The following is a 13,285-nucleotide window of genomic DNA, read 5'->3' as shown; positions in this document are numbered from 1 at the left end:
AACACGCCCCAACTGGGGATGGAACCCGAAGCCTGGGTATGTGCCCTAACCAGGAATCGAACTGCCGCCTCTGGTGTAATAGACAATACTCCACCCAACTGAGCCACACCGGCCAGGGCTGGTAGTCCACTTTTATTGCATACAGAAATCCAGTTGTTTTAGACTGTTGAAAAAACTATCTTTTCCACCATCAATTGACTGAATTCTTTCCCCCAAATCAATCGACCATATCTGTGTGGGACTATTTCTGCACTTTCTTCTGTTCCATTAGTCTGTATGTCCATCCTTATGCTAAAACCATACTGCCTCGATTACTTCAGCTATATTTCAACATAATAAAGTATGTTTTGAAACCAAGTAATATACGTCTCTCAACCTGTTTCTTCTTTCTCCAGATTGTTTGGCTATTCTAGGTCCTTCGCTTTGCCATCTGAATTTAAAATTGAGCTTGTCAGTGTCTTCAGAAAGCCTGCTCGGATTTTGACTGCAATTGCATTGAATCTACCCATCAGTTTGTGGGAGGGAGAAATGGCTTCTTAACAATACTGAGGCTTCCCAAATGTGTATGTCTCCATTTACTGAGATTTTCTTCCGTGTCTTTCAGCAATATTTTTAAAGTTATTAGTTTTGTACTCATTTTGTTAAATCTATTCCTCAGTATTTTTGATGCCGTCTATTAATTACTGTGAGGGGTCGGGATTTTACCTTACTTGCAAGCCAACAAACTAACCTGGTAGAGTTTCCTGGGTGCTGTCAGAAGCCACGAGACTCCTGGGTCAGAGACGAAGGACTCTTGGCTCATGGCACAGCGGGTAGCATGAGCTACATGAGTGCACCAATTCCCTTTCCCGCCAAGTTCCCAGGCAGTCACAGGTGGTCTACCCTAAGACATAAAATGATCCGCTCTGTTGTTTTTTCCAAATTACAACTTCATGTCCCTTACTGGATCCGATCTATAATCTATGGGTCAGCTCTTCCTCAGGCTAAAAATTACACAAGGAACTGAAATTCAGTTTGCTTTAGTATTAAATCATTAACTTAGAAACTTGGAGATAATTTAAAATACAGAACGGTAAAGAGAGTTTAAAGTTATGTGTAAAAAATCAATCTATGCACATTTAAAACTTATGCCCATTTAAATTTGTTGGGAAAAAAATAAGCCTGTTATATAGTTATGTTGTTCTAATTTAATAATACAGTTTTTGAACAAAAGTGCAGAATATTAAGTACTAAGGTGGAATTTGGGGGCAAAAATAAATGGTTTATATTTTCTGCATGAGTGAAAAATAGGATGAATTTAATAATACATGTGGATATTATGTTTTGATCATCATGGTTCCCTCTGGGGTGCTATCATTATGACTTATAAACCCTAAAGAAGTGTTATTGATGTAATCAGAATCTATTCAAAGGATAAATACACAGGGTGCTGAGTGAGTATTAAAAGATGAAATGTTCTTTATGTGCCGACTTGAAAACATCTATTATGACATAGCCAACAAGGTGCCATATACTTGTGTGGTTTTCAAGTATCGTATGTGGTTATCATTGATGTCACTTGATAATGAATACATGCGGAGAAAGAAAGACATTTACATTATATATGGTGATGAATGTTATATTTCCAAGAGGAAGCTCATCTCTTTAAAAAAACTTTTTTTAATCCTTACACATGAGGATATGTTTTTATTGACTTCAGAGAGAGGAAAGGAGAGGGGAAGAGAGAGAAACATCAATACAAGAGTGAACCATTGATGGGTTGCCTCCTGTAAGCACCCCTGCTCCTGTACATACCCCGACCAGGGATCAAACCTGCAACCTGGGTATGTGTCCTGCCTGGAATCAAACCCGCTCCAGCCAACAGAGCCACACGGGCCAGGGCTCGCCTCCTTTTCTAAGGCAGCTGTAGATTTGGAGTACACAATCCTGAATCGGCCAACGATCCGCTACCGCTCTCCCTCTATCGTTACTTTAATGGAATTGGAATAAGTTGTGCTTTCATCAGTGGGTGGATTGGTTTCCCGTTGCCACTGTCAAATTTAGTGTCTTAGAACAACATGGATTCATTATCTGACAGTTGTGGAGGTCAGAAGTCTGAAATCAGTTTCCTGGGGCTACAATCAAGGTGTCAGCAGGACGACATTCCTCCTGGCAGTTCTGGGGAGGATCAATTTCCTTGCCTTTTCCAGCGTCTAGAAGCTGCTGTGTTCCTTGACCCATGGCCCCACATCATTCCCACTTCTGCTTCCGTCACCACATCTCCTTCTCTGCCTTCCTCGGTCCTCCTACCGCTCTCCGAGGAGGACCCCTGTGATTGCAGTGGGCCCACCTAGGTAATCTAGGGCGATCTCTCCAGCTCCAGATTCTTAATTCAATCGCATCTGCCATAGAAAGTAACCCTCTCAGGTTCTAGGGGTCAGGTGGTTTAATGACCTCTAAGGAACACCTCTCCTCACTCTCCCAAAGATGGATGACCAAAGGCTGAACTGGAAAGTGTGCAAGGAGACATACCAGCTTATCAATGCAATATTTTGGCAAACTCACTATTTTACTTAACTGTTAAGAGCGGGTAATAACAGTACAGATGTGCTTCTTTCACACACACACACACACACACACACACACACACACACGCTGATACACACAGACGCATCAGCTGAATGGCTGTGTCTGGAAAGTCCTAATAATCTGAAGACTCCGTGCCCTGTTGCCATGGTGATTTCACCTTTGGCTCTTCCTCAAGTTCACCTGGCCACTCCCGAGGTCGGGGACCCGGGGGCAGTAGCCCGTCGGCACTCTAGGCTTGGGAGCTCTTATGTTCCTTTGCCCGCAGGTTACCTTGTGGCCTTTCCTGATGCACTTTCTCTCTCTGGTCACTTGGGCTGCTGTTAATGTCACTTTTTTTTTCTTGTTTCTTTTCCTCTTTCCTCCTCAGCCATATTCAGAAGGCACAATTTGTACTGAATCATACCACCTATTTATACTTAAATTTTACTATTGGTTTTGGGAAGTCTATTATTCTTCATTCATTAAATAGCACCATCATCGGTTCCCACCCATAGCCTGTCCCATTCTCCAAAGAAAACCTCTGGTAACAAGTGTGTGAGTACTGTTGATGATATTTTTCTGTGTCAGTGCACACACCTACAAACAGAAAGTAAAACATCGTATTAGTTTAACCACGTAAACAGCAAACATCTGTCCGCCTAGAGCAGGGGTCCTCAGACTTTTTTTTTTTTTAATATATATTTTATTGATTTTTTACAGAGAGGAAGGGCGAGGGACAGAGAGTTAGAAACATCGATGAGCGAGAAACATCGATCGGCTGCCTCCTGCACGCCCCCCACTGGGGATGTGCCTGCAACCAAGGTACATGCCCTTGACCGGAATCGAACCTGGGACCCCTCAGTCCGCAGGCCGACGCTCTATCCACTAAGCCAAACCGGTTAGGGCTCCTCAGACTTTTTAAACAGGGGGCCAGTTCACTGTCCCTCAGACGGTTGAAGGGCTGGACTATAGTTTAAAAAAAAACTATGAACAAATTCCTATGCACACTGCACATATCTTATTTTGAAGTAAAAAAACACAAAACAAAACGGCAAAAACACCCGCATGTGGCCCGTGGGCCGTAGTTTGAGGACGCCTGGCCTAGAGAGCCCCCCTTGGCAGGGATCTTTATATTCCTGTGCCTCTCGCCTCTAGATGGCTGGCCACTCTCCACTCAGGTAACCCTGGACACCAATATTTATGCAGCTAGTTTCTCGGGATGGAAATTTCAATTGTTTACACACAGATACGATCCCATATAGCTCAATAGGCTAGTCATTAACCTTTTATTTTGAAATTATTCCAGATGTATAGGCACTTGTGAAAACAGAGGTTTTCGTGTACCCAGTTTTCCTGTAATTATAGTACAGCATCCTCCAGCGTCAGTGCCCTCCAGACAGAGACCCGCCAGGAACGCACCTCTAGTTGAACAAGTCGGATTTATTCGTCATTGCAGCGAAGAAGACCACACACTGGGGAGCCACGGGGCACCTCAGTGGGAGTGTGGCGGAAAGAACTTGCTATAGGATTTGAGCTTTGGTCAGGTGACTTTGGGGAAGTCTAAGGAAGCGGAGCTTATGCTAGATTGGCTGCTGTCAGGAAGGGTGGCCAAGTGTGTGATGGGTGATCTCAAGTCTTATCTCCAGGGAGACGAGGCAGCACGAGGATGGCGCTGGGCTTGTGAAGCAGCAGCAGTCACTTGTTTTAGCCACAGGGGTGGTGTTTGGGACTTGGTGGGTGGCACCGTGGCATGGCTTTTTAAAATATATATATTTTTTATTGATATCAGAGAGGAAGGGAGAGGGAGCGACAGATAGAAACATCAATAATGAGAGAGAATCATTGATTGGCTGCCTCCTGCATGCCCCACACTGGGGATCAAGCCCACAACCTGGGCATGTGCCCTGACCGGGAATTGAACCATAACTTCCTGGTTCATAGGTCAGTGCTCAACCACTGAGCCTTGCCCGGCCGGGCTGTGACCTGGCTTTTGTCAGATGCTTAGACAAAATTATGCAGTGGCCTTGTTTGGCCTCACTTGATCGTGGTGACCTTGTCTGAGGTTGGTAGCCTGTGAGATTGCTTGTGTCCAGCAGGAGAATAACATGGCAGAGCTGGGAGTGCCAGGCCAGCTTCCGGATGGCAGGAGTGCTTCTGTCCATCTTTTGTGCACGTTGGTGAGACGTGTGCATATAATTCTGTGTCATTTTATCACATGTAGATTCGTGCAACCACCATTGCAGTCAAGATACAAGACTTGCTCTGGCCGGTGTGTCTGTCAGCCCATGCACCAAAGGATCTTGGGTTTCAATTCCCAGTCAAAGGCAGATACCTTGATTGTAGGTTCCTTCCCTGGCCCTGGTCAGGGCCTGTGTGGGAGGCAACCAATTGATGTCTCTCTCTCTAATATTGACGTTTCTCTCCCTCCTCCCACCCCCCCATCCCCGCCCCCAGACTCTCTTCAAACGACAGCAGGAAGACTAGGGAGGGTTGGGGGACAAGGGGGAGGGAAGGTAAGAGATGAAGAGATCAACTGAAGGACTTGTATGCATGCATATTAGCATAACCAATGGATGCAAGACACTGGGAGGGGAGTGAGGGCTTGTGTGTGGCGGGGGGTGGGGGGATGGGGGGTAGGGGAGGCTGGAGGAAGGTCAATTGGAAAAACAAAAAGGAGACATGTGTACTACTATTTGTAATACTTTAAACAGTAAAAAAAGAAAAAAAAATCAATGGGAAAATATCCTTGGGTGAGGAATAACAATAACAAAATAAAGTCAAACTTGGCAATTTTGAATAAAAAAAGACTCAAGACTTTATCACCACAAAGATCTCTGTGGTGCTGCGCCTCAGTCGTTACACTCACCTCCCTAACCCCTGGTGACCACTAATCTGTTGTTCATCTCTGAAACTTTACCACATTGGGAATGCCATAAGTGGAATAATACACAATGTGGCCTTTTGACATTGGCTTTATCCCCTTAGCACAATGACCTTGAGAGCCACCCAAGTTACTCCATATAGCAATAGTGCATTTCTTTTTCATTGCTCAGTGCCCCATAGTATGCGTGTTCCCTTCCTCTTGCTGCCATAACAAACTAAAACTTGGAAGCGTAAACAATACAGGTTTGTCATCTTGCGGTACTGGAGGTCCACAGTCTTGCAGGAATAAAACCAAGGGGTTAGCAGGCTGCCTTCCTTTCTGAAGGCTGTAGGGAAAAAAAAAATCAATTTCATTGCCTGTTCCTGGCAGAATTCCGTTTCTTGTGGTTGTAGGACTGAGGTCCCTGTTTTCTTGCTGGCTGTCAGCTGAGGCTGTTCCCAGTTTCTAGACCAAGGTCACCCACATTTCTTGGCTTCTTCCATCCTTCCTATCATGCTTAGACTCCCTCCTGCCTCTTCTTCATCATTGCGTCTCTCTGACTCACCTTTCTCCCTTCCTCTTCCACATTTAAGAATATTCCCATCTGGATACTCCAGGATAAACTCTCACCTCCAACTTCTTAATCTTAAATATATCTATAAAGTCCCTTTTGCCATGTAAGTAACACAGCCACAGGTTCTGGGGTGTGGACTTCTTTGGAGGGACATTACTCTGCTTCACACCTGATGGGTGTACCAGTTTGTTTCATCATTCACCTGTGGAAGGACGTTTCAGTTGTTTCCTGTTTGGGGCTATTACAAATGAAGCTGCCATGAACAGTCTTGTAAAAAAACAAAACAAAACAAAAACACTATAAAGTGGGTGGCACTCTTGTTTCCTTTTGCATTTTACGTTTTTCACTCAACCTCATACTTCTGAGTGTTATTCCTGTTGATCTTCTAGAACTGGGTCTTTTGTAGCACTGTTGTGTTCCATTGCAGTTCTGAACAGTGCCCCTTGGTGGTGTTCCCTCTTCCTTGCTGTATAGTATTCCACTGAGTAATTGTCTCAGGGTGCAGTCATCTGTCCCCCCATTGGTGGACATTTAGGTTACTTCCAACACATTGCTACTATGAACAGTGGCGCAGAAGTCATCTTTTGTGCAGATCTCCGTGTGCAATGAAGCATTTTCCTAGAGTGGCCATGTAGGAAGGAAATTTCTGGTCCCAGAGTCAGTGTGTGTGTCAGTTTCAACTAGTTATTGTCTAATTGTTCTCCAAACCCTTTTCACTTCTCCGGCAGTGATGAAAGGTTTTTCTACATTCCTGTCAACATTTGAGGTCAGTGTTTTTTCATTTTTCCCTGTTCGGTGTGAAATGGTACCTGGTAGTTTTAATTTTCATTTTCCTGATCACTGTTGAGGTCCAGCACACACATGCACGTCTCCTTTCTACTCTTGTGGTGACTTTTCTCCTGGCGCCGCTATTAGAGGTTGCTGCCTCTGCCTGTTTTGGAGCATTAAGATCTGGTCATTGCAACCCGACAACTAAAATTTGGTGTCGTGTCTGAAATTACAGGATGTTCCTCAGGCCTCCATGTTTCCATGGGAACAAGTAACAGTCATCCTTCATGATTAGGTGGTGTCCATGGCAACCAAGCCAGCAGCATCTGAATGAAACTGATTTTATTTTATTTATTTTTTTTGCAAACACATGAAGGTTAAAATGTGTTTCTCTGGCTGTGGTTTCCAAGAATAGGAAGGCAGCTTGGCCTTCCGGGTACAGGGGAGACTCTTTTGACCTCTTAGTGAGAAGGGGATCCAGGATCAGCTGGTTCTGTGGCCTGATTTTGCAGATGGCAGCCTGGGAGGTCATGTGGAGGTCACATAGTGAGTCTGAGCTGAGGGGAGACTCTTCGACCGGTGCTGCAATGTTTTGGGGAGACTACGAGGTTGGCCAGCCAGTTCTCCCTTCCTGGGATCTGTCCCTGGGGATGCCACCTTCCTGCTGTACCATCTGTGTGTAGACCTCTGGGGGCATGAGGCCCAAGCCTCAGTGTCTGCTTCCCCAAGTTAGAAAAAACAAGTTGCTGAATCCAGGGCCAAAGGCAGCTGTGTTTTTTCAAGGCTAAATCCCTGGAGGCAGAGTTAGGACTCAGGGATCAACTTTCCGTCTTCTTCGCCTGTGTAAAATAAAGAAGGTTTTGTTTTCGTTGTGGTGGCAGGGAATAGAGATGGTCGCTGCCCTGACTCCCCTGATTCACTGCACTGCTGGTGAGCTCAGAGACGGAAAGGGCATGGCCTGGAGGCACACAGCAGCAGAGTTGGGGTTGAATCCTGTCTTCTCATCCAACCTTGGGCTCCTCCCCCGACCCCTGCTCCAGGCACCCTCAGCCTTCTCTGAGGCCTAAATGTGGGTTTGGGGTGGGGACAGTTTAAGGGGATATCAGCATATACTCTTACTTCCTACCTGGGGGAACTTTAGTGGAAGTCTCTTGCCTCTCAGAACCTCAGTTTCCTCATCTGGAAAATGGAGCTCATCATGGCTGTCCATTTGTCATGTGGGGATTATAGTTGAATGGGTCCAGAACTTGCATTCTCAATGGGAGCAATATTGACCCTGAATGGGCAAAAAATTGGTTCTTGGAGGAGGGCAGTGACAAAAATTTAACTCTTTTTCTGTATAGAGCTCAATATATGTGCAGTGCATAAAATATCCTTTCTGTATATGTGATATGAAATTTTTATGGGGGCAAACTAGGAAAAATGTCTTTTAAAAGACTCACTAGGGGGCAAGATAATGAGTAAAAGGTAAGGAAACGCTGGCCCAGAACCCAGGGACCCGTGGGGTTATGACTACGAACTTGGTGGTCAGAGCTCGTGGCAGGCTTGCGGGGATTGTTTGGTGTGTTGGTGAGTAGCAGAGCCCCGATATCCCGTGTGACCACGTCGCAGCTTCTCCCAGGCCTGGTTTCCTGTCCAGACGGAAAGGAGGTTCCGTCCGTCAGCTGCTCGGATGGGGACGGGTTGGTTCTCGGTTCTCAGCCGCTGAGATGCCGCCTGGTGGCTCAGTGGGGGTCCAGCAGGAAGCAGATGGCACTTACACCAGGATGATTTGAGGTGTGGGCGGGTGTGGGGAACCGTGAAGAGGAGTGCAGGACCCCAGAGCTAGTGACAGCCGGGGCTGATCCACCGAGGCCCTGAGGGAGGGGAGAGCCCAGGAAACACAGTCATTGTGGTAGCTGGGACTTCAGTGGAGGGAGCCAGCCCGCCCAGGCGACTCTCCTCCCTCCCCTGATCTCCCACCAGGGTTTCCCGTTGGCCAGACAGACCCCGTAAAGCTTGCTTGGTGTGGTCTGCACGGGTCAGCAGCCCCTGGAGCAGAAGGCAGGGTAGAGAAGGGTGGAGAATGGAGCTGGGGCCAACCAGAAGCTGCCCGGAAAGGGACTAAGGACCTCCTTCCGTTGCCTCTGGAGTGCAGGCCCTGCCCTGGGGCCTCCTCGCTGCCTTTCTACCTCCTGACATAGATGGGCTTGCATTGCAGTTTAAGGCCATGTGGGGGGGTCCCCGAGATGATCCTTGCTATAGACCTATTGGGTCAGGGGCTCATGGGCAAGTTCCTCTTCTCTGGTCTCAGCTTCCTCAGGGGTAAGATGGGTGGTTGGATCAAGCCACCCCCCTGAGAACCCAGGTTGTGGGCACATCGGACTTGGTCTCAGAGGAGGGGCGGCCTTGCTGGGCTCCTCATGTTCTACTGGGTGACTCCTTGTGTCTCCTGGCTAGAGCCGTGGTGACCTGCCTGCCCAGGATGGGGCAGTGTGGCCGTGTGTGTGTGTGTGTGTGTGTGTGTGTGTGTGTGTGTGTGTGTCTTCTGGAGGCTGAGCATAGTGCCTCACTCATGGGTAGGACACCATGGCTATGGAGGCGACCGAGGTGGCATGTTGGGGTGGGGGAGAGGTGAAGGCAGACTTGTGAGCATAGGAAGAGATTTCCTAGGGAAATCCCAGGAAAAGGAGGTGTTCCCTAAAGTGAGATGAGCAGGGATCCCAGAGGAAGTTAGGAAGGATCTAAATAGGGAGCACAGCAGGAGAAGGGGTCACCAGGCCGAGAAGAGGTCATGGTGGTCCAGGGGTGGCCAGTCCACCTCCCGACCTGGTATTAACCCCTGCCCCAGGGGTGCCTGGTGATCAGCTGGGCCTGAACCTGTTCCCACCGGTGACGGCCCACCTCCCCTAGGCCCAAGGTGGCTTTGTCTGCTTGACCATTGCCAGAGCTCAACACTGGCGCCTGTCCTAGTGGGGGGCGGGGTCAGCTCTCTCCTCCCACACTGCTGGGGCCCCTGCCCAGTCGGCGGCATGGAGGGAATGGCCCGGAAAGTGTAAACATTGCCCCCGACGGCCCACCTTGCCTCTGGGAAAGCCTGCTCCTCGGCATCTGCCCCGTGTTCGTGCGCTGCCCACGCGTGGACGTGACCTGGGGGTGTGGGTCTGAGCCGATCTACGTTGGCGTTTCTGCGTGGATGTGAACGTGTGTGTTTGCTGGGCGTGCACCTCTGACTAACTGTGTGTTCACATGCACCAGAGGAACCTCCACCCTGTTCCTTTTCTTCCTTTTGAGTCAACAGGTCTTTCCCAAGCACCTGCCAGGCAGCAGGCTCCACGCAGGGCCCTGGGGACGTGGAAGTGCTTAGGCGTGGGTGTTAGGAGTTCTGCAGTCAAGCGCAGATCTCTCTCTCTCTCTCTCTCTCTCTCTCTCTCTCTCTCTCTCTCTCTCTCTCCTCTTTCTCTGTGCAAAATGAGAACGTTGATAGGAGAGACTTGCTCTTGGCCGTTGCTATAGGAGCCAGAAGTGGGCCGAGAGCTGGGGGCAGAGGGGGTTACCAAGGTCCCCTCCCAGGCCTCTGGGATGGCTCAGGCTGGAAGGCGCAGGAGGGAGTCCTCTGTGGGGCCACCGCTGGAGCAGTGGGACAGAGGCAGCCAGTGCCAGGCGTGGTGTGGGGGAGCCAGGGAGGGAGCAGCCAGGTCGGACTGACCTGGGAGGTTTTAAACAGGCAAGCTCAGGCCAGGCTCAGCGTTTTGAATGCGCTGTCACCAGTTAAAATCGGAATATTTCACATTTTAAGAAATGCAGATTTCCAGCTTCTCTTGAACTGGGGGAAGCTCTAGCTGCACTGGGCCCCGCTTACTGAACTGACATAACCCGCTGGAGCTGAGCGCCTGGCTGCTACCCGTGATTCCGTCACCTGCCAGGCCCTGGACCTCTCTCGAGTTTAAAGCCTAGAAAAGAAGGTCTGGATTGGAAGCCAGAGAGCACAGATTCTCATGTTGGAAGGGACTTCTTGCATTCCTCCAGTCACAGGGAGCTCATTGCCTCTCAAGATGGATGGCTCTAAGTGTGGGTTTTAGGAGACTATTTATTTATTTATTATTTATTTATTTATTCATAAAGATACTTTTTATTGATTTCAGAGAGGAGGGAGAGAGAGAGAGAGAGAGAGAGATAGAAACACCAGTGATGAGAGAGAATCATTGATCGGCTGTCTCCTGCATGCCCCACACTGGGGATTGGGTCTACAAACTGGGCATGTACCCTGACCAGGAATCGAACCAGAGAACTCCTGGTTCCTGGGTCAACACTCAACCACTGAGCCACACCACTGGGCAGAACTTTTTGACGATGGAATAACATTCATTGTGTGGATGCACGGCTGTCTCTATCCATTCATCTGTTCATGGACACTTGCGTTGCTTCTACCTTTCGGCTATTGCGAATCACACTGTACGTTTGCATACAAGTATTTGTGTCTCTGTTTTCAATTCTTTGGGGTATATACTTAGGAGTGGAATTGCTGGGTCACGTGATAATTCTGTCTTTAATATTGTGGGGAACTGCTAAACGGATTTTTTGCAGTGACTGTAGTATTTCATGGCAACCTGCTGTTCTGGCCAGGATGGGATGACAGGAGGACCTGATGGGGTGGCCTCAGTTGTCCATGCTTACCCTCTTTCTCCCTCTGTTGACAGAGTCGCCCCAAGAAAGGCCAGGCTCCCGGCGCAGCCTGCCCGGCAGCCTCTCCGAGAAGAGCCCCAGCATGGAGCCCTCAGCCGCTGCGTCGTTCCGGGTCACGGTAACTATCTCTGCGTCACCATCACCACCTGGCCTGGGGTGCTGCTCTGTGACCCCACGGCCCCCCTTCCTGGAGCCTCATGGACCGGGAGACCATCCAGCCTCCCTTGTTCTAGGTATCCGATCACTCAGCTGCTCCCCTCTCTGTGGCTCAGCGCTGCCCCTGGGGGCCATATGGGGGTCCCATCCTGTGAGGGAGGGGCTGGTGGAGGACAGACAGCCCTGCAGCCCAGGGGCCCAGACCTGAGCTGGGAAGAGAGAGGCTAGTATTAGGTCAGATAAAGACACCCTCACATACACGCGCGCATACACACACACACACACACACACACACACACACACCATGCTTCCCCGACTCTTGAGGTGCACAGTTTTTGTTTCCACATTTTAAGATCTCTCATGTTATAGTCCATGATGTGTCATAATTTAATTGCTGTGTTTTTTCTTGGTGGCACATAAAATAATGCTGTATCTTAAAATTGATGGCATATTAGAATCCACAAAACACAGTATATATATATATATATTATAGCTGTTTATTTTAGTGGTCCCACTAGCACAAACCTAAACAACTTTACAGAAACAGAACCGAGGAGCCTTCGTATCTGACTCTCCATGCCCCTCTGTGTCCCCACTAGTCTTGCTGCACACACACAGGCAGTTTTGTGTCCCTTTGCTCCGCTCCCCCATTTAGTATGTTACTACGTGTTCCCCGTCCAGTATGCTGTTAGCCACAAGAGACATGGAGGGGTAGACACTTTATCTCCCCCCGGGAGCTTACAGTGTGTAGGGGAGATGGATTTTTGATCACTTGTTTATCCATTCATTCATTCAACAATTTTCATGGCGTGCCTGCTGGGTGCCAGGCACCCTTCTTGGGGCTGGGGCTGAGTAGGAGGAGCTGGCCAAGACAGGCGAGGTAGATGAGGCCCCTGGCCTATGAGCTCATGCTCTCATGTTGGAGCTACATGATATGCAGGGGAAAACCAGGGAAAACCAGGAGGGCTTCCTTGAAGTGGTGTGAACGGGGCTGAGGCCCAAGGGATGAGGAGCCAGCCCTCTGGGGAGCAGAGGAAAGAGGCTTTTGGTGGCGGAAACAGAGAGGGCACAGCCTGGCTGTCACCCTACACTGTGATGTGGGGGTCAGGTGAGCTAGGAGTGACTAACTGTTTCTGTGGGTTGGGAAGGGTTTCCCCCGGGAGCTGACGTTTGAGCTGGGTCTTAAAGGGGCACTAGACACTGGATAGACAGGGACAGTGAGAGGGAATCCAGGTAGGGGGAACATCAGTTGCAAAGGCCTGGAGGCGCACTGGACATGGACCTGTTTGTAGAATGGTGACATACTTGGTGGGATCGGAGGTGAGAGGTCTGGAGGACAGGGTGGGAAAGCTGGGCTGAGTCTGGGTCAGGTGGAGCCTTTGAGCCAAGCTCGGGGGGGCGGGGGAGATGGGGCTTTCCTCAGGGCCACTGGTTCTCCTTCCTGGCGATATGTCATTAAATGCTGTCAAAACAGATTCTTGGGGCCCCCTTAAGATTTCAGTGCAGTGAGGCCGGGGCAGGGCCTGGGTATCTGCATTTTAACAAGCTCCACGAAGGAGTGGTTCTGAGCCCCAACCTCTGGATCAGCCTCCGGGAGGGAAGGGAAGGAGGAGAGGGTAGCCAGTGCTGAGAGAGGACTCAGGGTCCCTTCCCTGGGTGTGGCCACACCCCTGGGAGATGGTCTCCAGCCTGCAGGCGGAGCCAGGAGGCTG

General features: G+C 49.2%; 1 protein-coding gene across 4 annotated transcripts in view; it reads left to right on the top strand.

Moving 5' to 3' along the window:
• DAB2IP (DAB2 interacting protein) overlaps positions 1–13,285 on the top strand; it is a 160,617-nt gene that overhangs the window by 52,449 nt on the left and 94,883 nt on the right. For all 4 annotated transcript variants that reach the window (XM_054727046.1, XM_054727044.1, XM_054727045.1 and 1 more), the window contains exon 2: positions 11,432–11,535. In XM_054727046.1, coding sequence (XP_054583021.1) covers positions 11,432–11,535 — 104 coding nt within the window. The remainder of the gene's footprint in view (positions 1–11,431; positions 11,536–13,285) is intronic.

Source organism: Eptesicus fuscus, chromosome 15 (genome assembly GCF_027574615.1).
Source record: "Eptesicus fuscus isolate TK198812 chromosome 15, DD_ASM_mEF_20220401, whole genome shotgun sequence".
Classification (NCBI taxonomy): domain Eukaryota; kingdom Metazoa; phylum Chordata; class Mammalia; order Chiroptera; family Vespertilionidae; genus Eptesicus; species Eptesicus fuscus.
The sequence above is the reverse complement of the archived record's forward strand: the minus strand, read 5'-3'. Positions and strand labels throughout refer to the sequence as shown.